Source organism: Poecile atricapillus, chromosome 20 (genome assembly GCF_030490865.1).
Source record: "Poecile atricapillus isolate bPoeAtr1 chromosome 20, bPoeAtr1.hap1, whole genome shotgun sequence".
Classification (NCBI taxonomy): domain Eukaryota; kingdom Metazoa; phylum Chordata; class Aves; order Passeriformes; family Paridae; genus Poecile; species Poecile atricapillus.
The window spans coordinates 6,565,851-6,591,394 of NC_081268.1; the positions used below are offsets into that span (position 1 = coordinate 6,565,851).

Below are 25,544 nucleotides of genomic sequence, written 5' to 3' on the forward strand. Positions count from 1 at the left end.
GAGCTGTCACTGGGGAACCATGGGGTGTGGGGCCTGGTGGGGCCAGGTTCAGCATGGTGGTTCCCCCATTCAGCCCTTCCCATGCTCTCCTCCCCCAGGGGGCTCCTTTAAAGGACACCCACAGGACAGGGGGTCCCCTTGAGGAACAGGATAAAAGTTTATTGTATGTAAGAACCAAACCCATGAGATATGTACATGTATTTACATGACAAAATGAATAAGCCTAATTATTTACAACAAGGACCGTCCTTCACAACTCTGTACATCAAGAAGTAATCGTGAAAATATATTTACAGACAGGATCCAGCAGCTGTGGGCAAGACGGAGATGGAAAAAAATAAAACCAAAGGGTGAGGTAAGGGGCACCATGTAGTCATGGACCTCAGCAGGGCTGGGGTGTGGAGGCTGGTGGTGGCCTGCCCAGACACTGTCCCCACTCTTCAGAGTAGCAGTGCAGACCCCTGGCTTGTGTCCTGAAGAGGTGGGTGGTAGATTTGAGGTGGCTGCTTTTCCTCCTCTTTGTCTCAAAATTGCCAGCCTGTGCCCCAGTGCCTTTCTGGGCCATCTCTCCTCCTCCTGATGCTGAGTGCCTGGTCCGTTCCCTTGGCCCACAGCCACTGGTGGGATGCAGGCTGGGAGCTGGGGGTCTCCGAGGGCTTGGGGGGGGTTACAGCTCGCTGAAGCGCACCGCTGGCTCCAGCTTGTGGGACAGGGCAGTGAGGACCTTGTCGAACTTCTCGTAGCGCTCAGCCTGGCTGCTCTCAGCCCCACGGCTGCCCCAGAGAAGTCGCAGCTGGAACTCGGTGCTGAAGACTTCCAGCAGTTCCGCTTTGCCCTGGAAACCTGCAAGAGGGACAGTCAGTTCCCTGGGATGGGATCCCCGGCACCTGTTGGATGCTCCATCCTGGTGCTGGAGCTCCACACTGGGAATGTGGCAGAGGGAAAGGGGCTCTGCTGTCCCTACTGCTTACCCTGCAGCTTCACCTCAGCATTGGTGTGGTAGAGCCCACCATGGTGAGCCACCATCCGTGCTGCCTCCAGGTGGGCCATGACCACCTCCACGCCGTTGTCGGTGGCCTCCCAGGGCTCGGGGCTTTCCGTGAGAGCCTCATCCCGCTCCAGGAGAGTCACAAGGGGTATGATGTGGGGAAAGGTGGTGTTGGTCAGCGGCGGCCCTTCTGGGGAGAGAGGCACTCTTAGGACCCTGCGTGGCCCCATGACCCTGCGTCCCCCTCCCCATTTCCCTGTGGAGTTTTTGTGACACCAGCCTGCCACCGTGCTCCCAGGAGAGGCTTTAAGGCTCAGCTGGACACAGCAGCTGTTGTGTCTATTCGATCGCTGTGCCTGGGGCCATTGCCTTGTCCAACACCAGCTCCTCCCAGCCAGGGTTTCTGGCTGTGCTGGGAAGGGAAATCTGATGGCCATGCTCAGGCTGCATTTCCTGGGGCTGCAATGAGGAGCAGGTTTCTGCAAACCACAGGGCAGCAGCCATTAGAGACACATGGCTTTTCACCTTTCCAACTGGCTGGCCTGTCCCTTGGTTTGGCACTCACTGCCATGTGAGCACGATGGTTTGGCTCAGCTGCTGGTTTTATTTAGTTATGAAATGCTTCCTTGGGAAGGAAGGAGCAAACGAGGCCAGACGGGCTCTGCCGAGTGCTGGGGTGGTTCAGCAGCCAGAGCATGTCGGGCACTAGCTGAGAGAGGGTCAAAGCTCTCAAACAGTGACACCACGCCCAGACAAAAGCAGGAAGGAGAAAGCAAGTGAGACAAGGGGAGTTGCTCCTGTTACCTTTCCCTTCATTCAGGCTCTTCAGGAATGGCTTAAGCTTCTTCTCATAGAGGATTGCACCTTCTGTGTGCCGCTGCCGCAGCACCATCCAGGTCTGCTCCAGCCGGGCAATCTGAAAGGAGATGGGGCAGGTAGAAGGTGTGGCGGACAGCACAGCTTCCAGGCACCAGGGAGAACAGCCTGACCCTGGAGCCATAGCCCCCAGCCTCGCACACAACAATGCCTGCTGCTCCCAAAACCAGCCTCCTCCACCAGTGCTGATGGCCAGACACGGCACAGCTCTGGCACTGAGGCTGGGCTTAGCATTTCTCCCCCTGCCCGTGCCCCAGGACAGCAACTTCCCTGCGTCGCAGTGGCCTTGAAGATGAGATGCAGGGAGGGGGCAGCCATTCCACCTCCTTTGTGCAGGCAGGAAGCAAGACTTCCCAGCTGGGCTTGATTTAAAATTGAATTTTAATCTCCTTTCATCTTCCAAAGGGAGCCCTGTGGCCCGCAGACGCTGCTGCCACAGCCTTGAGACTGATTTGTATTGTACCGGAGGGCAGATTCATTTCCTCCCAGGAACACAGCCCAGCACAAAACAAAAAGCCCAACCACGGAAAAACAATTGGATCCTGGCGGGACTAGGCTGTCTGCTCTGTGGAGGGGATGGCTCTTCCCCTTCCCTACTTGCATCCCAGCGGATGTGGCCCCATGCCGCCTACCCGGGGCATTTTCCCCTCTCACCCATCCCAATGACTCTTGGAGCCTACAGGACACAGGGAGAGGGATGCATTTTGAGCAAGGGGCTGAGCCCAGGCCATGAGGACTAAAGGAGTGTCCCTGTACCTGTGTCATTTCCAGGGCGCTCATTACAGCTGCAAAACTGAACATGTTCCCCATGGTGCTCTTCAGCTCGGCAGCCAGCTGGATGGTTTTGTGGAGTAGGGCTGCCCGCTCCTCCGTGCTGCCTGTGCAGCCCAAGATGTCCACAGCGATCATGATGGACATGGTGTGAAACCTGCCAAGGGGCAAGACACAGAGCAGGGTCAGCACAGGGAGAGGAGATGCTCTGTGGGCTTAGACAGGGCTCCTCCTCTCCCCTCCCCTGTGCCAAGCTGGGAACACCTTGGGGAGCTGGACCAGGCCATACAGGGCAGCCCAGTGGGCTCATTTTGGCCATGCTGTGCCGTACCGTTCCAGCAGGTCCAGTCGGAGCTGGTGGCCGTGGGGAAGGGTGAGCAGCTCCATGCCAGAGCTCACCCCCATGAGCTGCTGCATCTCCACTGTCACACCCAATATCCGGGCAACCTGGCAAGGAAGGTGAAAGCTGATTAGACCTTTGTTAATTGAGGAGAGGCTGAAGTGTCCTTGGGCAGCCTCTTGCCCCAGCCCAGCCTCTGCCTGCCCTGGCCGATATACCACAGGAGATCCCAGCAGGGATGCTCCAATGCTCAGGGGCTGCCTGATGTTCAGGGATGCACTAATCCCTGCCAACCCAGATCAGTCGGAGGGCAGCAGTGCCCATCCCTCCTCCCTCCAGGCCCTGGCCGTACCAGGCAGTCCACTTTGGTGATGTGTTTGGCCAGTGTTTTCACATCCACCTCTGCCAGCAGCTCTTTGACTTTCTTTAGCACAGTCATCTCCAGAGGTTTGTTATCCAGGGGGATGAGCAGGGACTGGAAGGCAGCAGGGTTGAAGGAGGAGGTTGTTTCCATAGTGGGGGGCACAAAGCCCATGAAGTCCAGCTCTGCTTTCAGCCTCTGCCCTGCCTCTGCTTCCCCAGAGCTGTTCTCCACAGTCCCTCTCTGTCCTTCCTCCACCTTTAGCCTCTCCACGTAGCTCTTTGTTGGTAGCTGCTTGGTGTCGTGGGCTGGCCGGTCCCTGCTGATGGGCGAGGTGGGGTGCAGCTGGCAGTAGTGCCCCGTGTCCGGGTCGCTGTAGCTGTTCACGGAGGGAGAGGGGGAGGCACGGGCGTACCCATGGCAGGGAGTTGAATGGGAGCTGTGGGCAGGGTCTGGAAGAGGTTTGCTGTTGTTCCCATGGCACAGTTGGGGTTCGCTGGACCTTCTTATGACTGGAGAGGCTGGGGTGATTCCAGATGCTTGGCAGGCGTGTGGCTTTAGCCGTGTGACTGTAGGGAGCAGAGGAGACACTTATCAAAGCCTGAGGGTGCACACATGCATAGGGACTGCAGATGCAGCAGCCCAGGGACATGGGGCTCAGGGAAAACCCCTGTGCCAAAACAGAACAACCTGGTCCCAGGACAGCTGCACAACGATGCAGCCGAGGACTGGCTGAGGTTCTGTCCCTGAAGCCCCCCTCCTCAGGTCCCTGCATCACAGCAGTGCCAAGTCCAGGCTGATCCACAGCCCCAGAGGGATGGAGGGACAATGCCTACCTGTGCTGTAGGCAGGTGATGCTGGGTTCTCAGAGATGGGGGACATCGGGGAGTGCAGGTCTTGGATCTGGTCCACGCTGACAGCACAGTTGCGAATGATGTCTCTATGGTGGGGCAGGGACACGCTGGGAAGGAGGCAGAGGGCACAGGTTAGTCCCTTAAAGCAGGGCTCAGGCAAGCACAGAGAGGCTGGGATGAGGGTTTGCTGCCCCCAACACCTCCCTTGGGTCATCACCTCCTTCCACAACTACCCATAACAAGCTCAGCTGGAGCAGTGAGCGGGTAGTCCCAGCAGCAGCAGCTGGGAGCAGAAGGGGTCAGTACCCACTGACCCCCATAAATCAGAGACAGACCTGCCTGCAGGGACCCTGGTCCTACAGAGGAGAGCAGAGCAATGCAACAGTATGCCATGCCAAGGTATTTGGGATGGGATGGGTTTGGTCCCACTCCAGGGTGCTGTGGGGAAGTGAATCTAGCAAAGAAGGCACAGACAGTAGTTTTCCAGGGTTCTGATGGAAAGTGGTATCTTACACTGTGTTATTCTATTTCTACTTGGGAACTGTATTGAGCTGGTTAGGTGAACTGTTGCTCTGACCCAAAGCTGAGAAGAGCTGGGAAGCACCTAGAAATGGGATTTGGGAAGTTACATAACAAGCAACAAGGTCTTGGGCTGGTGAGGCAGCAAGTGATGGCCTGATGCAAACACAGTGTGCCAACAGAGCTGCAAAAGATGCTGAGTGCAGGGAGGGTTGCAAGGAGTTGCAAGTAATTCACTGCCCTCCCTGCTGTGGGTGAGGGCTGCGCTGCTGTGATGTGTTTGTTCTTGAACACTGTGCCTCAGCAGTGGGAGGAGGATGGGACAGCAGTGGTGGTGATAAGGGGTTTAGGGAAAATGTGAGTGATGAGGAAAGACTGATAGATCTGGGCTCTTCTTCTGGAAACGCATACTCTTCTGGAAGTCTGAGTGTTTTCCCAGCCATAACAGTTGGCTGCCTGTTTTCTGCTGGTGGATTCTGACCCTGCCCTTGGGCTCAGAAGGTCAGGGTGGTGAGAAAGCAGCTTGGCTTAACAACAGGCTGTGTCCTGCTGGAGGCAGGGGTAGATGGGTCTGCCCTTGGCTGCTGCATATGAGGATATGTGTGCAGCCCTGCCTTCCCTGCAGGGCTCTGGGCAGCCTGGGACTGCCAAAAGTGAGCCATACAAAGGAAGTCTCCTCCTCCACCTCTGGAGAAGCCCAGCTGGCCAAGGTTAATGTGAACAGCTCAGTTTTGCAAAGGCTGTGATCCAGGGTCTGTGCAGACTCCATCAGCACAGACTCATCAGTCTCCTCCTGCCCATCAGGCTTTCAGCTCTGCTTGGTAACTCCTTGCAAATGCTGAATGGAAAGGGCTCTGAAACTAAAAGGGCCATTCAAAACCAAACAACAAATGCTGTCTTAGTGTCTGGGACTGACTCTCCTCTCATGTTTGCCTGGGAAAGCTCAGCTCCATGGCTCTAACAAGCCCTGACATGCTGGTAATCCTGGACTGGGTGATTGTAAAACACTCTCTGGCTTCTGGCCTGCGATGCTAAAGTCATGTCTGCTCGCTGGGCGTCTGCTGTGGTAGCTCAGGGTGGCTGGCAGCCAGCCTGGAGAAAACCCCAGTTTCAGCTGAGTACTGATTCTTCCCCCCATGCCTCTGCTGGTCTCCCTCTTCCATCCCTGATCCCCAACCTCTGCTCAGAGAGCAGTGACTGAGCATGCCCTGCCTCATTCCTGAGGCTGATCCTCTGCTCAGCTGAGCTAGGATGGAGACTGCAAGCTCACCTGGTTGGGCACCCCTCAGCCCTGGTGATCTTGTCTGCGGTCAGACCATCTGTCATGGTGATGCTCCTCCTCTTGATGTGCCCCCCTTTCTGGGTGGAGGGGCTGTGGGATCCCCCATGCTTCCCGTTGGCCAGCCCATAGCTGGCTTCCAGGTAGCGCAGGGGGAAGGTGCGGTTGATGGGGCAGTAGATGATGGCCCCGCTCTGCTCCGAGATGGCCTTGCGGTTGCCCACATAGAAGCGGACAAGGGCAGGCACATTATCAAAGCTCTCTTGCTCGAAGAGGTACTGGACATGGGTATGGCCATCGCTGGACTTGACTGTCACCTTGTTGATCTTGAAGTGCAGCGGCTCATTGCGCCAGCGGCATGTCAGCACATAGTCGCCCAGGCTGGTGAGCGAGTCGCGGATGAGGAAGTCGCCGTTCCTCTGCACAAGGCTCTCGGACACCTGTCAGGGGGACAAGGCACAGCTCAGCCACAGCCATGCTGGATGGACCACAGGGCATGAGTGGATGCTCTGCTGGGGGTGTTATTTGGGGCATTGGTTGGTCCTTTTGGCCCTAGCTCTGAGCCATAAGAGGGCATTTGCTGTGGCAAAATCAGGCAGCTCAGAGCTAATGAAGCCCTTGACCAGATGTTTCCCATGAGAACAGTCTGGTGGTTCTGTGTGGCCTCAGAGTGTTCTCCCACAGCATTCCAAGTAAAGGGTGCCCAGAGCCACCCACCTTCCCCATCTCACCTCCCGGGGGATGCGGCCGTGGTACCAAGCATGGCTGCGCAGGTCGCTGCTGCTCAGCTTCAGCTCTTCTTCCAGCTCCTTGTGAAGCTTTTCTGGTGATGAGTCAAGGATGTATTTCTCCTTGGAGAACTGTACAGGAGAAGAGAGAGTGTCAGGCAGTGCAGCAGTGCAGGGACTGGGGAGGGAAGGACTGGCAGGATCTGCACCTGGGGACTGTGGCACCTGCCAGGAGCACAACTGTTCCCAAAGGCCAGGAAACTCAGCTGTGTGTGAGGATTACTGCTTGTGGCAAAGGATGTGATAACATGCCTGTTGATGGCCAGGTCCTGTCACCAGGAGCACTTGGAGGGTCTCCTGGTGGCATGTCCCGATCGTGCCTGGCCACTCTGTGCCTGGTGTGCTGCCACTCCACCCCAACTAAGAGCTGAGTGTGGCTGGGCAGGAGAAAACCCCTTAAACATCTCTGGGGCTGAACTACCATGAGAAGCACTCTTTCAGGAGGAAGACTGAATTACTGCTCCTCCTTTAAATATCTACCACAGTTCCCCTTTGAAAGGGTTAACTCACTGTGTTTAGCCTGATGGCAGCATAAATAGTAATGACAAATGTAAAGGGAACCTTCTGCATCGAAATTAGCTTTTAGAAATTAGCTTTCACCAGCACTGGTGCACCTGAGCCTGGAGGATGCAATTTGCCCCCTCCTTTCCCCTGGAGAGATAAGGGATGATGGCACCATGTGTCTGCTGGCTGGAGCCTGCCTGCCTCCCTCCCTGCCTGCTGCTGGGCCAGTGTTCCCAGAGGGCAGCTGCTGGCATAGTGGAGCCAGTGGATGTTTGGGGATGTAAGCACAGGTTTGGGGTTCCTGTGTGCTTCACATGAGGCCAGTTTTCCTGGTTGACACAGTGGCTTTGAGGTGATCCTGCTGTGGTACTGACACAACTGCATGATGGAGCAGGGCCCGGGAACTAAAACTCCTGGGTTCCCTCCATATCCCAGCCGTGTGGTGTCCTGAGAGGGGGATAGGTGTGCCACTGCCATGGACTAAAAAGCTTGGATGGGGTTACTGGGGTGTCCTGTTCCTCTGTTCCCATGAGCGAGGATGGCTGGGTGGCCTGGCTCACCTCCAATGGCAGTGTCAGTTGTAAGGAGGCAGTGAGGGCTGGCCCAGCTCCCTGGTGCCTGTTGGGGCAGGATTCTGGTATTGTCTCACAGGACAGGCATGGGCCTGAAGCCCTGCTGACACTGCTCTGGCACTGCCAGAGGAGCAGGCTGGCATTCATGGCTGGCCTTGTGTGGCAGCTGGTTCCCCAGAGCAGGCTGCAGCCTCATGCCAACACCTAAGGGACTTGCCTTGGAGCTGACCTCTTTGTCCACTGCCTCATCCTCTGTGTCCCGTATCGATTCCCTTTCCTCCTCTACTGTGTGAGCAAGGGAAAGCATAGAGCACTGTGCTGCTCTCCTGCCCTGTAGCCACTGCTCTTGCAGTGTTCTTGGGACCCCATGGAGTCCCTCAGCAGGACCCTGACCCCAGGCCTCTCCTTCCGCACAGGAGATGTTCTATATGTCCAGGCAGCTGCATTCACCAAACCAGGCAGAGACCCTGTCCTGGGGACCCTGCTCCAGCCTGGGGAGATGGGAGGAGGCAGTGGCAAAGGGCCTGTGCACTGGACTGTGCTCTCCAGGGCCTGCCCTCACCAGCCTGGACCTGCCTTTATTCCTCCCTTCCCAACTCCTGTCAAGTCAAAGGTGGTGGGAGAGTGGAAGCAGCCTATGAAAACAGTGTGGAGTGAACTCTGACTTGCTCATTGAACCATGTTTATTCTCCCTATGAGAGGGTCCTGTTGACTGGAGCTGCAGGGATGTGTGGATTGTCTCCCCCTGACCAAGGGCTGCAGGGAGCTGAGCACTTGCTGCTGCTCTGGGCCCTCCTGGAGACAAAGCCACCCGGTGCTCCTGAGCCCGATTAAAAATAAATGGTAGCTGGCGGATGCTGCAGGGGTCCGGCTGCCTCCTGGGGGGCCCAGGCCGAGCAGATGCTGTTTCCATGGTGACAAATCCATTGCCACGGAGCAGACCTGGCTTGGCCGAGGGGTAGTGAGAGACCCTTGACTGTAGCACCCTCTCTGTGACACGGTTCCCCCCAAACTCTGGGGCATAAAGGGACCCCCCAGGAACCTCTGCTGTTTGTGCAGGTGAAAGCCATCAGAGCTGAGCTGGGAGCAGTTTGGATTACAGCTCTCCCCCCACCACCCCTGGAGCAGGGATTAGTGCCTGTTCTGTTCAGCATTGTACATCTGGGTTTTCCTCCAAATCCTCCCCATGCAAATGTGCAGGGTAAGAAAAACACTCAGCCCAGCTGAGCAGTGCCCGATGTCTCCAAGCCCAGATTTGGGCAGCAGCTGGCTGGCATCCATGCCAGGAGCCATGAGCTAAGCTAGCAAGAGAGAACAGGAGGTTTGGGAGAGGCAAGGAAGGTTTTGTATCTTGCAGATGGGGGAGGGAGCCCAGTTGTGAGCAGAGGGTGTCAGGAGGCGCTTCCTCCAGCCATGAGGAGGGTACTGTCCCTTAAGCTCCTTGCTCGGATAGTGAAATCACACCTGATTTGCATGGCCACCAAGCAGCCACTGCTTGGAGTGATTGTGAGGCTGGGGAGGCAGCATGAGACTGATCAGGGGAGCTCTTTTCCTTGGTGTGCTGTAACTGAGACCAGTCCTTGTTGTGAGTCTCATACTACTCCAACATGCTTCCAAAAATCACCTGTCTGCTCGCCCTTCTGTGTGGGAACTGGGCTCTCCATGAGCCCTTGGTACAAAAGTCCCCTGTGCCGTGGAGGGCTGTGTTTCCTCCTGAGCCGTTCAGCACCGCTCCAGTTTCCCCCACTCCGTTGGGAGCGTGTCTCGAAGGAGCCCGGCCTGCAGGCTGCCAGCTGGCCAGGTGCCGAGGAGCTGGCAAGGCCTGGCGTGGCACGGCCTGGCGAGGCGGCGCGGGCCAGCCGGGCGCTGTCAGGAGCGTGCGAGCGGATGTCTGAGCGCCGCACTGAAAGGGCATCGCTTGGTGCTCTCGGCCGTGCCAAGGGAACGTCTAAAGATGCACAGCCTCGTGTGAGGTCTTGCATACTAGTGTGGTGTGGGGAAAAACCTGGACTCCCGTTAGCATCTGGCTGGAGTGCGTGGTGCTGGGCTCCAGCATGAAGAACCCCAAGGCATCTTCCAGCTGAGCAGGAAGAAATGGGGATTAGAGTGGTTCTCCAAACCAGCCATACCAGACAAACCAGCTCAAAATCTGCCAGAGATGATGCCAAGCTTTGCTTGAGGAATCCCAACCAGCAGCCAAGCTGGCTCAGCTGGAGAGAGTGCCCCAATGAGCTGTTTCACAGTCCTGGGGCTGGGGAATCCTCTGGAGCAGTCATACAATGGGGCAGCTGCCATGAGAAGGCAATTCTTGAGGCTCTCCATCCCTGCCTGCTTCCCTGACTCTCTGTGCTGCTTTCTTGATGGAGGAAGTGTTTCCCAGATGAGTGGCAAGGACTGGAACTGGTAGTGGGAGGGCAAGAGCTGCAGGGATGGAGGGTGCTGATGCCTGTGGTGTGTTTAAAATTGGCTGTCACTCTGCCTGCTCCAACGAGAGCTTCAAAGGCTGGCATTTGGCTTGCTATCCTTGCAGAGGTAATCTTATGAAACTGGAGTGATTTCCATTCTGCTTTCCTGCTCTCCCCTCCCAACCTGGAGGAGTTGCAGATGAGGATGAAGTCAGCTTGGAGAGCAAGGTGTACGCACACCCCACCCTGCTGATAACATCTGACTAACCTCAAGGCACCAAGCACATCTGTTCTCCTTCTTGCTCATGCTGCCTACCCTGTGCTGGGACCCTCTCTAGGGAAATCCCAGCCCCTTCTGGAGTTCTCCATCCCTGTTCTGGCTCTGGGGCCTGGGAGGCAGAATTGTGAGGAAATGGAGTAACAAGCCATTGGGAACAGGTGTCTGGGGAAAGCCACAGACTTGTATGAGGGGTCTTCTCTGCTACCTCCACACCTCGCAATGGGCTACTTCAGTGATATATTTTGGAGCAAACACCCTTGTTGAGCATCATGGCAAACCCAAGAATCATTCTGCCTGATGCAGGACTGCTGCACTTACCAGTCCAGGCACCACCCAGAAATGGTTACTCCACCCTGCACGACCATGAGAAAAATCCCATCACAAACAATCCCCAGGCTGTTATGGGCTTGCTCTCAGTCTGTATGTCCTGCTGTGAGCCAGTCTATCCTGCTGATCTTGATATCCATATGGAAAAGAAATCACTTGTTCCTCTGTCCTCTCTTGCAATGAGTCTAGGAACCTAAATGGCCTCTGAGAAGGCATCAGCCTATCTGCCCACCCCAAGATGAAGGCATCTCTTGGTTATGTCACATCTCCATTAGTCCCCACTGAAGGCAGATCTTGGCTCAAGATCTTTTTCAGAGTTCAAAGCCCTTCCTAGGACTAGTCTCATGGTGTCCTCTCCCTTTGCCCGTGCTCCTTTGTGGCAGCTCTGGAGCAATTCTATCTCACTGGCAGGGGTGGGGTGCAGCTGGAGTTGATGGCCAGGAACATCTGGGTGCTCTAAGGTGGGACAAGCACCCCAGGTTGTGTGGCAGGGTGGTGGCATATGCTGCTACTGCTACCCTGGGGGAGCAGGTCTCCAATGCAGTGATGGTGTGTGTGTGTATACACACATTTCCATCCATCTATATATTACTTATCTCACTCCAAGACGGCGGCAGCGGCTGCTGCTGCATCCCTTTTCGGAGCTGCTATTGGCCAGAAATGATGTCAGTGCTTCCCAGGCTGGGTGCACCGCCATTGGCGGTGAGCAGGGATGCGGCTGTCAGCTGGAAGTGCTCCAGTCATTCATGGGGACTTCAGTGTGTGTTTGCTGGGCACGCTTGGACACAAATAGATGGTGAAAGATCTGGCAGAGCCAGGTGAGCACTTAGGGCTTCACTTTTAACTCTTTCTGGGGTTGGGATGGAGTGCCCTTCATCCTTTCTCACATCCCCACAAGAGAGCCAGATGCTCACCTGTCCCTCCCTTGTTCTGGCAGCAGCTGGCTGAAAGCACCCGCTCACCCCTGCAATGTGCAGCCCAAGGGCATGTCCCTGTGTTGCTCAGTGGCCTTTGGACAACTGGAAAAAGCTCTGCTGCTTTTCCCTCTTCACCCCCACCAGCAATCAAAATCCCTAGCTTTGCGCTGAGATCAGCCGCAATCATGACAAGACTTGAAATGCTGCTTCTGGGCTCTGTCTTAGCCAGAATAATCTCTAAAGCTCAGCACCTACCTCGCTCAGCAGGAGTACTGAATAAGACTGCCAGCTCTCTTGGCTGCCGGCTCCCTTCTAACTTGCAGTACACTACAGCTCATGCTTCAGACCAGAGACTGCTTGGTTCCTGCAGTCCTAAACACCTTTGCTCACAAACTCAGTAAATGAGGGAACCAATTCCTAGCACCACGTCCCTCTTGTGTGAATGCCAGAGTCCAAAAATAGGACACCTAGACTCGTGCCCAGACAGTGGCAGCGCTGGAACCACCACAGGACAGGTGACAGATGGATCCCAGCTTTCTCCCACCACTGAGATCTGTGCAGTGCAGCACAGAGATGGAGACACGGGCCAAGAAGCTGCGTGTTCATCTGGGCTCGATCTCCCTCCCATGCTCAGTGATGCTCCGGGCACATGCTGCCTTTTGGGGGATGCTAAATGCTCCCCTTCATGAGGTCTGCTGCAGGTGAGGGCTCCCTGCAGACTTTTCTGCCTGTCAAAGCGCTGGTCTGGGGAGATGTGGTGGCTTTGGCTGCGTGTCCCTGGCTGCAGGGGGACCCAGCTCTGCCCCCCGACCCTGTGCTAGGCTCACCCCGCGCTCGCTGCCGCCTCGTTGAGCGCGGCCGGCGCGCTGCCCGCACCGGCTTCGTGTGAGCGGGGGCACCGCAGGGCTCCCCGGGGAGGCTCCCCCGCTCTCCAGCGCTGCACCCGAGCTTCAAAACAGCCCCCGGCGAGTTGCGTGGCCGGGGGTCCCCCGTACGCTTCCCTTCCCACTGCCCCCGCCGCCTTCCCCACGCGTGCGGCTGCCCGGCGGCACCACGGGAGCTCCGCGCCGAGCGCAGGGCAGCCGGTGCGGTCCCACCGCCGCCCCTGCTCACCTGCACCTGCATGAAGGAGCCGCGGTAGAAGCAGCAGGCGGCCGCGGACAGGGCGCTCCATAGGCTGCACCGCTCCGTCATGGCGCGGCGCGCCCGGCGGGGGCTGCCCCGGCCCGGGCTGCACCGCCGCTGCCTCCGCCGCCGCCGGGCTTCAATTTCAGCCGCTTCCCCGATTACCTCATCCCTTGTCGGCTGCGAGGGGCGGGCATGGTGCGGCAGCTCCGCCCCGGCCCGCCCCTGGGGGCCGCCCCGGCTCCGGGGAACCGAGGAAGCGGCACCTCGGGGGAAGCGGTACCGCGGCTGCCCGCGCCTTGCGGGGGAACCGGGAACCTCCGAGGGGAACCTACGCTGCCATGCCACAAGGGGAACCAGCATCCCTGAGGGGATCGGACACCCCGGCTGCCGGTGCTCGGAGGGTTCCCAGTTGTGAGGGGAACTGAGAACCAGCTCCTCCGAGAGGAACCGGCACTCCCATGTCGCAAAGGGAACAGGCATCCCTGTGGGGATCAGGCACCCCTGGAGGGAACCGGCAGTCCTATTTGCAAAGGGTAGCAGCATCCCGGAGGGCATCAGCACCCCGGCTGCCTGTGCCTTGAAGAGAGCCGGCACCTCTGAGAGCGTCGGGCATCCCTGAAGGGAACCGGCACCCCGGCTGCCCGTGCCCTGAGTGGGACTTACTCCTCTGAGGTGACTCAGCTCCTCAGAGGGGAACAGACAGCCCTGAGGGGAACCAGCACCCCTGGCTACCGGTGCTCTGAGAGAAACTGGCTCCTCTGAGGGGATCAGACATCCTGAGGGGAGCCGGCACCCCTTTTCTCCCCATCCCAAATCTGCCTGCTCTCCCCAGTGATGCCCATGGGTCAGGGGCAGCCTTGTCCCCTCTTGCCCATCCTGTCTTCCTTCACCCCCACATGGTGATACCTTTCTGGGGGATACACCAATGCCCACCTCACATGGCGGGGAGCCAGCTGCCTGTTTCCTGTGTAGGCTGTCTCTGACTTGTGTTTAATTAAGGCTCTGCTTCAGTTTAATTAAGGCCACAGTATCACGTATGGGATGTGCAAGGCAGCACTGATGACTCAAAGCATTGCTCCAGCCTTGACTCTTGAATAAATCCCCCAAACCCCTGCCTGAACCTGCTGGAGACAGGCAGGGACCCCCCCAGCCCTGGCAGTGACAGGGACCTACGCCTTGCTGTTCTCCCTCCACATCTGTCCTGCCCTGCACGGCTGGGATTTGGCTGCCCTTTGTTAACTGGGGGCTTCACCCTCCCATCAGCAAAGCGTGTCCTGGCCCAAGGAGCCCCAGGCACTGCTGTGACCTCAGAGAGGTATTCGTGCTGCCACCGACCACAGAACCCTGCAGCCTTCCTCCTAATTAATTCAAACGAGCCCCTCACATTACCAGGCAAGGAGACAGCATCTGAGGCTGATGAGATACAGGTCCCTGCTTGAGCAAGCAGCTCTTCCGCGCAGAACAAAGAGCTCAGAGGCGCTGGCCGGGCTCTCACTCTGCCCATGATTTTTCAGGGGAGAGAGGAGACAGGAGAGCAGCACTGCTGAACAGCAGGATAGGGCTGAGGCACGGGAGAACTGGTGGCAGCACACAGCCTGCAGGCAGGGAACATGAGGCAGCAGGTCCCATGGGTCCCATGGGTGCCTGCAGCCCCACCAGCACGGGCAGAGAGCATGGACTCTCCTCCTTGCCTCCTGCCTGGGGCTGAGGAACAGAGCAGATGGCACTGTGCAGGGACATGCTGCTCCAAAAAGATGTGATGGTGAATCATCCTCCTGCCAGGGCTTCTCCCCTGTGATGGGATCCATGGTTTCCTATTGAGGCTTTCACCAACAATTGAGCAGGCGCCTCACTCCTGGTGAGTGCCAGGGTGCTGCCGGCTGAAATCCTCCAGCTGTGACTGTGCTGCCCCTCCTCAGAGGGAAGCTGAAAATCCCTGACTGAGCTCTCAGAGGATGTGTGACAGCTTTACTGGTTGATGCTCTCCTGAAGGGTAATATTTTTCTGCAGCTCCTTCACCTGCACAAAGGCCAAAGCTGGGGTGGCTGGGATGTTGAAATAGACAGCTGGATGTGCAGATCCCCAGGCAGCTTGGAAATACCAGCCCTTAGGCTGTTATTAAAGCACATTAATTACCAAGTGCCTATTGATCCTGGCTTTTCAACCCTCTCTAGCTCCCAGTTGAATCAGGTGACAAGAGAACCAGCCCTGGCTGTTTTGCAGCCAAAGCTCAAAAGCTGATGTTTGGCAGATCCTTGGTGCACACGTGGACACAGACCTGCCTGTCAGCCTTTGCACATGAGGGCTTTGCAACACATCCTCTCCCTCTTCCTGATTCTCTCCTTCACCGACTCTTCTTCCTGTCTTTCCTTTGCTCATCCCTCACCAGTGTTTCCCCTCCCCTGCTTGTTTCCCTCCCAGCTGCACTATCCAGTGGCAGATCCCAGCCCCATCCTCCCTTGCTCCAAAGGCAGGCACATCAGCCTCTTTCCCACCTTAAATTCTGCAGGACCTGGGGCTGGACACTGCTGGGTGCTGAGCACCCTGCAGCTGCACAGGCTGCCAGCCAGGCACAGTGCCTGCAATCAGCTGGATTGTCCCTGTCATTCCGGTCACTCACACTCCAGATAATTACTTATTTGACTAAAATAGCTGCTGTCACTGCAGCCATCAGTTGCTTCTCTGACCAAAGGGAAGATCTGTATAAATCACAGCCCCTGGGCTGTTTCTGGACACCATGGGGATGGATGAGAAATTAAAGGCCAGATAGCTCAGGTCTGGGATCTGACTGGATGGTAGGGAATTTTCGCAGTTCACCAAAAAGTACTTGATCCAAAAGGGAGAGCCATATCCATTTCTCCCCACCTGCATTGTTTTAGTCTATTAAATCATGATCTGTAAAATGTGTCCATCTCTGGGTGCACACACTGGCAGTGCCAGGGAAAACATCCCAAACTGTTCCTCTTCTCACTCCTCCGTGCCCTCACAGGAGCAGGAGTTTCTCTGCACATCTTGAGGTCCCAATACTAGGGCCCTTCCCTGCAGAGGCCAGTGTACTGGCTTTGCAGGGGAAAATGAACTACATCACAGCCAGACCTAATACGCCCAGTCAGAGCTTTGTTGTCCTGGCACACATCCCACTCCCAGCCCTGTGAGCTCCCATTATGCCAGTCCCACATGGCTTAAGGGCGCAGAGAGGAGAACATCCCACCCGCGGGATCGCTCTGCTACACGTCAAAAACCTCATCTGACCCCAGTGCCCAGAGGCTGCCAGTTGCCAGACTCAGCATGTGGGGTCCTCATTAGCCCCAGGGATGGATGTGCAGGGAGGTGACACCAGCCTGTTGGAAGCAGCAGATGAGCTCAGGGTCCAGCTTTCTCCCAGGCTTGCCAGTTGGTGCTGCCACAGGGGGTTCCTACATTTCCATGTTGGCTACAGCCACCATCATGAGCCCCAAATCCAAAAGATGAAGGTGCAGGGATCTGTGCTAATTAGACCACCCAAGCTGGGCACCTCAAGTCACTTCTCAACAAGTCCATCTGCCCAGTGGCAGACTAGATTAGATCCCCACTGGACAACTGAGCTCAGGGAGCTCCAACTCTCCTTAAACAAACACCCCAAAGGCCATGGCATGGCAGTGAACACACTCTCACTTCAGTGGGTTTCAGTGCTCTGTGCCCAAACCTCACAGCACCCCTGCCACCACTCCTCTGTGCCTGCCCAGCGCCCGCCATGCCAGCAGCCTCCTGCAAAAGGGCCGCTCTCCTCTAGAGCCAGGCGCCTCACTAATGAATTTCTGGCCAGACATGAAGAGTCCTCAGGAATGTTAATAGTTTGCTGGAGGATAAGCAAAAGATTTGGAGAGATTTACACCAACTTTCATGTGACAGCCACGAAAGTGGCTCAAACCCTTCAGTTTTTTTTACGTGGGGGCGGAGGGAGGAGGCTGCGTCTGTGGGCGTTCACAAGTATCTGGGAACATGAAACGCAAGCAGCTCCTGTGGGAACAGCAGTGAGGCGACCACGTAGGGTTTGTGTGTCCTCTGCCTCCCCTGCCCTTGCCAGAAATATCTTCCAGGGCCAAAAAGAGAGCCCAGAGGGGAGGAGGGGTGCCGAACTGAGCAGCTTGCTGGTGTAAGACCTGGACAGTTCCAGGGCCACCATCCCCTCTCCACCTCTGGCACCCAGGCTGTGATCACACTCTGTGTCTTACCTTCACGTATTCACTGCCAGACTCCAGGCCATCGTGGTGGCTGAAAGGAAGAGGAACAATAAAAATATGTAAGTTAAAGGCAGTAAGTTGTGACATTCAGGTTGAAGGCAGTGGTGGCACAACCGGGGGAGCTGGGGTCTGTGCCCCTTTTCTTGCCACAGTGCCAAGAGCATGGCCATGGTTTTGGAAGAGGTTCCCAGGGGCTCAGCACTGTTCTGCCTGCTCTGTGCCCACTCTCAGCACAGGGCTTATCCTCCCTAATGCGATCAGGGGAGAATGAGGCCTTTTTAGAGGATCTTGCCCCAAATCGGCTTGGGACGGTGTGAGCTGAACCAGGGAGACCCAGCAGCCAGGCTGGGGTCCCTGCAGGTCACAGTGCTGGGGGATACCTGTCAAGGTGGGGGGCCCTGTCTCCTGTTCCCTGGCAGAGCTGCATTCCCAGTAGGCAGCTGTTGGAATATGCCAACCAGAAAAGCATTTTTGACTTTATGGCTTTGTGCAACCCTACAGAATTCAAACTCCTACCAAAGCTAGGGCTAATGTTCTGACTGGGACTGCTTTTCATGCTCATGGTCCAGGTATGTGTCCATATGGAGAAGTCTCAGGGGAACCATAGAGATTTCCAAAGAAATCTCTGTAACAGCCTGAGCTGAGATGTGCTGCCTTGAGGTCTCATCTTTCAGAACCAAATACAATAAACCAGATGTCTTTAAACAGAATCCAGAACCTGTTGCCTCCCCAGTGCCAAGCTTCAGTATGGACATCCTGCTGTTTGCCAAGGTTGCTTAACTGAGCACAAGGAAGCAGGGGGGGCCTGGGAGTGTCAGGCTGCCACACCAGGACAGGCAGCTGCAACTAAGGAATAACCAAATCCAAGGTCATCATAGACCTGGGATGTCCCCTCCCTGCCAGGAGCCACCTCATCAGACACATACTGAGAACTGCTGAGGGTCCTGCACACAACTTCTCCGTGAGACCTGCACTGGTAGCAACCCTGGGGAGCCAAATTCCTCCTCTGTGGGCTCTCTCCAGGTTGAAGGTGGTGCCTGGTGGTCTCCCCAAAGGGAAGCAGGGGTAGCAGAGGCAACCACTGCCAGACATTTTTCTACTGGACATCCCCCACGGCATTACAGTGTGTTGTGACAGAGTCTACATGAGGCCTTTGTAGTGTCCAGTTCTGGAACCCTTGGAAGTCTGTAAAAAACATGGATGGGCATCTCGTGCCTCAGTTTCCCCTTCAGTAGAGCTGCTTCTAGGGAAGTTTTGGCTGTCAGTGCTGCCAGAGGGGTCTGCAGGGAGTGTCAGTGCCTGCAGGAGGCGTTTCCTGTGCCTCAACACACGGCATTTAAGGACACGGTTAATGGTGAACATAGGAGGCCCGGGTTGACGTTTGGACTCAATCTTAGTGGTATTTTCCAACCTTTGCAATTCTGTCATTCTCCAAGCCCACACTACAGAAACCGCATCCCCTGGTGTCCAGCTTTGGAGGGGGAAAGGGGGCTGGAAATCAAGCCTATATTTTTTGTAGGTGAAGAAAATAGCAGAGCATTTGGGAGCGAGGACAGATGCAGACTCCCCTGGGCAGCTGTGGGCTGCCTGCCCACCCCGGCGCTGCCTCTCCAGCCTGTTTGCCCTTCACACGCCGCAGAGCCGCCTGGTGCTGCGAGAGCCGTGAGAAAAGCCGGCAGGAGGACGGGGGGCCTCTGGGCAGGAAGTCGGGAGCATGGGAGCAGCTGGGAGACACAGCGAGGGCCCAGGCAGGAGAGGCCCCTGTGCCGGGGAAGGGCAGCAGCTGGGACCGCAGCCCCCCTGGTTCTGCACATTCCTGGAGGAAACGGCATTTTTGGGGGCAGATGAGCGCCTGGGAGAAATTCCAGGGCTGCCTTTGGAGTGCGGCCGTGGCTGAGCTGCTGGGACCCAGAGCTACAGCAGTGGTATTGGGGAGTGGGGGATCGGTGGGGAGCCTGCTCCCTTTGGGCTCGGGAAGGCATCACCATGACTTGCAAATGTGCCAAGCTCCAGGCTGGCTGCTGGGAACAGTCCAGGAGGATCCTGTGGGTCCAGCCCTGGTTTGAAGCCTAGGCTCTGCTTTCCTTGGGACACTGGCGCAGGCTGTACCCCAGGGCGACCAAATCTGGGCACCTCGTGCCTCAGTTTCCCCCTCTGTAGAGCTGCCTCCAGGGAGATTTTGGCAAGCAGTGCTGCCAGAGGGGCCTGCAGGGAGTGTCAGGCAGTGCCTGCGGGAAGCAGCGTTTCCCGTCCCTCACGCACGGCCGCGCGCACAGGGAAACCGAGTCACGTCCGCCCTGTGACCTGCCAGCGGTCATCTCCCGTTAGTCAGCGTGTCTCTGCTGGAGTCACAGCCACCGCCTTGCTCTGAGCAGCTCCACAGGCTGGGTGCCACTCCCTGTCCCACAGCAGCACAATTTCCCCCCTCACAGGCCTGATTCTGGGGAAGCCCTCCTGCCTAAGAGCATCCTCAGCCCACCCTGTCTTGGGGACTGTCCTTACCAGAAATATTCCAGAGGGGCAGGTGGAAACGTGCCCCAGGGCCATATTTATTTGCCCGCCCAGGGGACATGCTGCTGCCATGGCCTGGCAGGAACAGACTGTCCCCATCCCCAGGGATGTGCCTGCACAGGAGGAAGGGCTGGGGCGCAGCATTATCCCGGTCCCACTTCCTCCCATCCGCCCCACAGCAGGGCTTGGCTTTGGGATGGCTCTGGCAGACGGCTGCTCACTGAGCCAGGGGCTGTGGCAGACACTCCAGGTTAGAGTGTAGAGGAGCAGAAATTACCCTGATGCCAAGACTGCTCCGGTCACTCTCGTGCCTCAGTTTCCTTAGCAAGCAGCAAGGCTACACCCATCATCGGGGAAGCCCCACAGGATGCAAAAAGAGCATTTGGACCCCAAATTTTGGGAACCCACTCCCCAGATTCAAGGCACCCACGTGACCCACCCATGTCCTGCTTGGCTCCCAGCCATGCTGGCTTGGGATCATAGTAATTTCTGGGAGACAGAGGGTCTGGGTGAGCCCTCTGCACCCTCCTCGGGGACTCTGCCACTGCTGCGGCTCTGTGCTCACCGAAGGATGTGGCAGCACCACCAGCCCCCCACACCTCCGAGCCCCCGGTCCCCTGAGCTGGCTGCGGCCCCTGGCGCTGGGTGTGCTGCGGTTTCAGCAGCTTTCCTTGAGGAAAACACCACCACGGGCTGGGGGCCTCGGCACCCGAGCAGCGGCTCCGCTCCGGCATCCGCGTCGAAGTTTTGCGCCCTCCCCAAGCAAAGCCCCTTCCCGGCCTCTCCCTCCCCATCCTCTCCGCTGTGGCGGGGTGTGAGGGGTGGCCAGGGGGCCAGGACCCCTTACCTGCCCTGTCCCAGGGTGGGAAACCTCCTGCCCAGCGCTGTCATCGGCCCCGCGGGATCCAGCAAGCGCCTCTGCTCCGGGATGGCGAGAAGCTCTCCCGCGCTCTCCCGCCTTGCACTGAGCGTCGGGACTTCGGGGCGCGCAAGGCGGTGGCGGACCCTCCTCCTTCCCGTCCCAGCCCTCCTTCGGCCCACCCTTCGGGCCGGCAGGAATGTGTGGCCAGCACAGCCCGGCTCCCACCGCCGGCACGAATTTCTCCTCCTTATCCCGCTCCCGGGACTACCCGGACCTCCCGAACGCTCGGTGCCAGGAAAATGAGCCCCCGGCTCCGGGGCGGTGCAGAGGGAACAGGGACATCAGGGGCCACTTGAGTGCAGACAGAGGAGAGTCAGGCCAGGGAAAGGGGGAGAAATGTTTACGGGAGAAATTTGGAGTCGCTTTTGCCTGTGTCCCCAGTCCCGCACACCCTGCTGGGCTGGGGTCGCATTTGGCCCCTTTTGCCCAGATGCTATGGGGCTGGGGGACAAAAATCCCTCTGTCTGATTCTGCGGTCAAAGCCCTCCAAAAAATCCATCCGTCATCTCAGAGGGCTGAACTTCCAAATTCCCCCGGAGGGGGAGATTGTGCCTGGAGTTGGCGGGGGCTTGTGCCCAGAGTGGGGGTTTACTGGCAGGTGATGAAATGGGGACAGAGCGTCTGGTTTCAGGATTTGCCCCTGTGCCTTGGGAGAGGCAGTGCTGCTCGGCAGAGGGGGAGAAGACAGAGGGGGTGGAAAAGAGAGTGAGAGGCGGAGTAGGCTGTAACAGTGCTGATGTGAGCTCTCCGCAGCAGCACATCCTGGTGCTGGAACGCAGCCGCCGCAGGACAAAGAGATGCCGGGGCAGAGCGGGGCTGCGAGATGTTTCCACCCCGTCCGGAAACAGGAGGGAGCAGAAATCCCACAGGAAACTTCGTTCCCATGGAGTCGCTGACCTGACCATGCTCCAGCTGTGCCAGGTGCATCCCGCTGGCACTGTGGGCACGGGGGGACATTGCAGTGACCCTGGCTTGTCCCAACCCCCTCCTCTTGCCCTGGAGGGGCAAAAGGGGGGTCTTAGCAGAAGGCTGAGCAAACCTCAAGGGCTATACCTGTCTGGGGAGATCTTGTCAGGATGCTCTTGTCCCTTTTCCAGCAGATCCCCAGCAGTGGTCTCTGCTCCAGCTGCTGCGTCAGGGCTTGTGGTTTGGCTGGGGTTTGGAGCTGGGCTGGAGCTCGGTGTCTGTGTCCTAGGGCAGGAGACATTTTCCACAGGCTCCTGGTCTGTCCTGTCCATTGCTCCCTCTAGGGTGTCCCCAGGTTCAGCTTCTTCCTTCTCCTGCTCTGCTTGTCCAACAGCCACGGGTGAGTCTGTGCCTGGGCCAGGTGTGCTGGACATCTCGGGGCACTTGAGGCTGGGGAGCGGGGCTGTCTGGGGGGTTTTGTACTTGGGAGTCCCTTTCTCCCAGCAGTTGTGGCTACTCTTGTCTTTGCCCATGCTCTTCCCTGCCTTGCCCAGATTCACCCTGGGCATGGTGCCCATGTGGGAGTACATGTTCGATGACTGGGCGTAGGGGCCAGGGCTCTTGGGCACGGTGTTGAGATCATCCTGGGTGCTGTCAAATGGCTCTCCCAGGAAGCCATGGGGAGGCTGGAGATGTGGCCTGAGACTCTCAGGTGAGCTGGGGACCACAGAGACACGCCGGAAGGTGAAGGAGCGGGGAATGCTGCTGAGGCTCCCAAAGCCTTTGAACTTGAAAAATTCTGGCAAGGAGAAAGGAATGATGAGTGTGGAGTTACTACTGGCACGGTGTGACGATGTGGGGTCCCAGAGCCCCTGGTCCTGGGTTGGGCTGGGCATGGGGCACTATGCAGGCTGGTGTCACCCTGTTACACCCACATCGGCAGTCCCAGCTTGGCACAACATCCCTGTGGTCTGGGGTGTATATGATGCTATATGTCTGAGGCTTCTCTGCTGGGTACCTGGGAACCTCGGGAAGCAGAAGTCTCCTGTGCCCTGGCAAATCTAGCGGCTTCCCACCTCTGCTGAGGGGTGGAGAAAAAACCCAACCCTGACGAGCAGGCAACTCTAGAAATTATTTCTGCCTGCCTGCTTCCTCTGGGGGACTCTGGGTGTGCCCATCCCCACAGCCTCAGGGCAGCCCTGCAGGATGCAAGAATGGGACACACGGCATCTCCCCAGGGAATGGGGGTCCTGGACACATGTGACCTGCCCACATGTGCATGTCTCGCCAGCACGGTGGAGTGGGAACCAGCCATGGGCGCTGCTGCGGGCGGGAGATAACCTCCCCACTTCCTCACCCGGCCCCTCGCCAGCTCCAGCTGCCACCTGCAAGTGCTGAGCACGAATGTGTTCGCCGGAGAAATATTTATAACTCTGGCGGGCGGCTTTGCATTTCACACCTCAGCCCCAGCTCAGCTCTGTGTGTCACTGCAGCGCAGCCTTGGATGGTGCTGGTGCCGGTGCCAGTGCCAGTACACAGAATGGGCCAGCCTGTGGCTGCAGTGCTGTTGAGCAGTGCTTCCCTGCTGGCCCCAAGTGCCCCAGTAGGTGCCACTGGGGGTTTTGCAATGTTGATGGTGCCCTGGAGCTCTGCAAAGCACGGCAGATTTGCTGGGGCAGGAAACGACACGTTGCAGAAGTACTGAGCAAGGACCCGGGTGTCCGGGGCTGCTCGGCCCTCGGATCCCACCTCCAGCTGCCATCCATGGGCTCTGCGGGGCATCCCTGCAGCTGGACAGGGTGAAGGAGCTGCACCCCAAAAGCCCCTCTGCAAGGCAGAAATCTTGTGGCCTGAGTGTAGTCAGAGGCAAAACTACCTTGTGCTAAACATCTCTTTGAAGTCCAAGCATCTTCTGCTACCTGCTGCTCCTGGGACTGCTGTGAGGTGGGAAAGGCAGCACTGGAGATTTTCCCCACCACTCTACTACAAAGGAAAATCCCAGCTGGGATGGGGCCTCGGGTTTGGCCAGTGGAGGGGTCCCGGGGGAGCAGAGGGACTGGCCCCCGTCTGGCGCCGGCCCTGCGGCAGGAATGCAAGACAGCACAGCCCAGCTCTGGGAATGGGGTGAAGGCCACGGCAGCCTCCCCCCAGGGCTCTGGGGGAAAGCCGAGGTCTGTGAGAAAGTGCAGAGCTCGCTCCCGGTGGGTATCGAGCACTTCCTCCCAGAAGAGCCAGTGGGAATCCATTCCCAGGCTCCCTCCCCAGCTCCTCCGTGTCACCCCCGTCCCTGTGCTGCAGAAGCACCCTGGGGTGAGGGTCCTAGCCACCCCTAGCCCCCAGCACCAGCTGATACCCCAGCCATGCAATCTGAAGGCTGTGATTTAAGGAGTGAAGACCCCCAAACCTCGCTGTGCATCCCTCTGGTCACATCCCATCATCCAGCACAGGGCTGGGCTGCAGCAGACTGGTCCCAGTCCCAGCACCCAGCTCCTGAGCCAGCACCCAGCCCTGTGGATGGAAACCCCCAAAGCCCCTCACCCCAATGAGTTTCCTAACAAGAGCAGAGCCTGTCACAGCTCCAAACATCCCTGGATGGGATGACCCAGGGAGCGTGTGAGCACACACTCACACTAACTCTCACATATCCTCCTACCCACCGAGATGTCCAGGTGAGCACCCCACTGCCCACCCACCCTGTCCCATGGCCACTTACTGAATTTCTTGAAGCCCCCTCGTTTCTGGCCCTCGGCCATGACCGTGCTGGTTGGAGGCTGTGGGGACGGAGAGGGACAAGTATTTAACTGTGAAGCCCTTCCCTGCCCGCTCCTCCCTTCCTGCCCCCCCGCAACCACCCTGCAGTCACTCATCGCTCGCTCAGCGTTTCCTCCCCAGCGCTGTCATCTGCTCCCGGCCCTGTTGCTGTCCCTGCCCGCCCTCAGGCTGTCCCCACGGCTCCTGCAGTCCCCGTGGCTGCTTGCACCTGCCTGGCTGCTCAAGAGTCACCTCTGCACCCCAGTTTGGGGATTTCTGCCAGATGCGGACAACGAAAAACCCCTGGGTGCCAGCTCTAGAGGAAGGTGCCAGCCCTATGGAAGAAGGTGCCAGCCCTATGGAAGAAGGTGCCAGCTCTAGAGGAGTGTGGCAGCCCTATGGATGAGGTTGCCGGCTCTGTGGATGAGGCTCCAGCCCTGCAGACAGGACTCTGCCTTGCACATCTGGTGCTCAGCTCCTGTGGGGTGAGAGCTGGATGGCATCACTGCCAGCAGGAGCACTCCCCAGCAGCCATTCCCTTGTTCTGGGGACACTGACGTTCTCCGTAAGAGTGTCTCCATGCAGGACAAGGTGGCCTGGACTCAGCAGGGGCCAGGGAGCTGGTGGTTCCCATGGCCAGGATGCTGGCAGCCAGATCTGCCACAGCTCAGTCCTTGGCTCCCCGTGCTCTCCACCTTGGGGACCAGTTTCGAACAGCGTGAGATCGAGTGCTTTGTTCTGCACCTGAACACAGCCATGGCTGGGGGAGGAACTCAGGGTCCCCTGAACCAGACACTGGAGTCCTCCTGCCTGTGCCTCTGTGTTATAGATACGTTTTATATTGTTGGCTTTTCGCAAATATTAAAATGAATGTTATGTGTATGAGAATTTTTGTTGTATTAATATAGTTTTCTTTATTTCTGTTATTGATGAAATTTAGAAATAGTAGTATAATACATATATGTTAGGCTATGGCATAGTATTAAAGTAAAAACTGCTTTTGTTTGTATAACCCAAAGACTGAGAAGAGAAAAAAAAAATAGCTAGAGAACTCCTGTGTTTGTAAACTATCTTATCCAGATGAAGACAGCAGTGACCAGAACTCTGGGGGGAGGAATTTATTGCATCTTTGGTATCAGAGAATGTAAATCTCAATGGCACCAAGAAGACTGATCTATTGGGAAGGGGGCAAGAGAAAACTAAACAGAAGAACACCAAAGATCCTAAGAAGAATGTCTGAATATGTATGAGAATTTAGGGATATGTAGTAGGGTTCTGTTTTTAAGGGACAATCCTTTGTCAGTAAGGTGTGCTCTCTTGGC

General features: G+C 57.3%; 1 protein-coding gene across 4 annotated transcripts; it reads right to left on the reverse strand.

The window, feature by feature from the left end:
* Positions 1-133: 133 nt before the first annotated feature.
* Positions 134-25,095, reverse strand: SH2D3C (SH2 domain containing 3C). Of its 4 annotated transcripts, XM_058853711.1 has the most exons (12): positions 24,185-25,095; positions 21,619-22,270; positions 17,124-17,163; positions 6,720-6,848; positions 5,980-6,428; positions 4,173-4,297; positions 3,328-3,905; positions 2,967-3,082; positions 2,621-2,792; positions 1,793-1,904; positions 972-1,178; positions 134-843 (listed from the first exon to the last, which is right to left on the reverse strand). In XM_058853711.1, the coding sequence occupies exons 1-12, from the start codon at positions 24,336-24,338 to the stop codon at positions 668-670; spliced, it is 2,910 nt and encodes a 969-aa protein (XP_058709694.1). In that variant the 5' UTR covers positions 24,339-25,095; the 3' UTR covers positions 134-667. The 4 variants fall into 4 exon arrangements, with proteins under 4 accessions (XP_058709694.1, XP_058709693.1, XP_058709692.1 ...); XM_058853710.1 differs by lacking the exons at positions 21,619-22,270; positions 24,185-25,095 and adding an exon at positions 20,491-21,063; XM_058853709.1 differs by lacking the exons at positions 17,124-17,163; positions 21,619-22,270; positions 24,185-25,095 and adding an exon at positions 12,895-13,077 and having other exon boundaries at positions 972-1,175.
* Between the last annotated feature and the right edge of the window lie 449 nt (positions 25,096-25,544).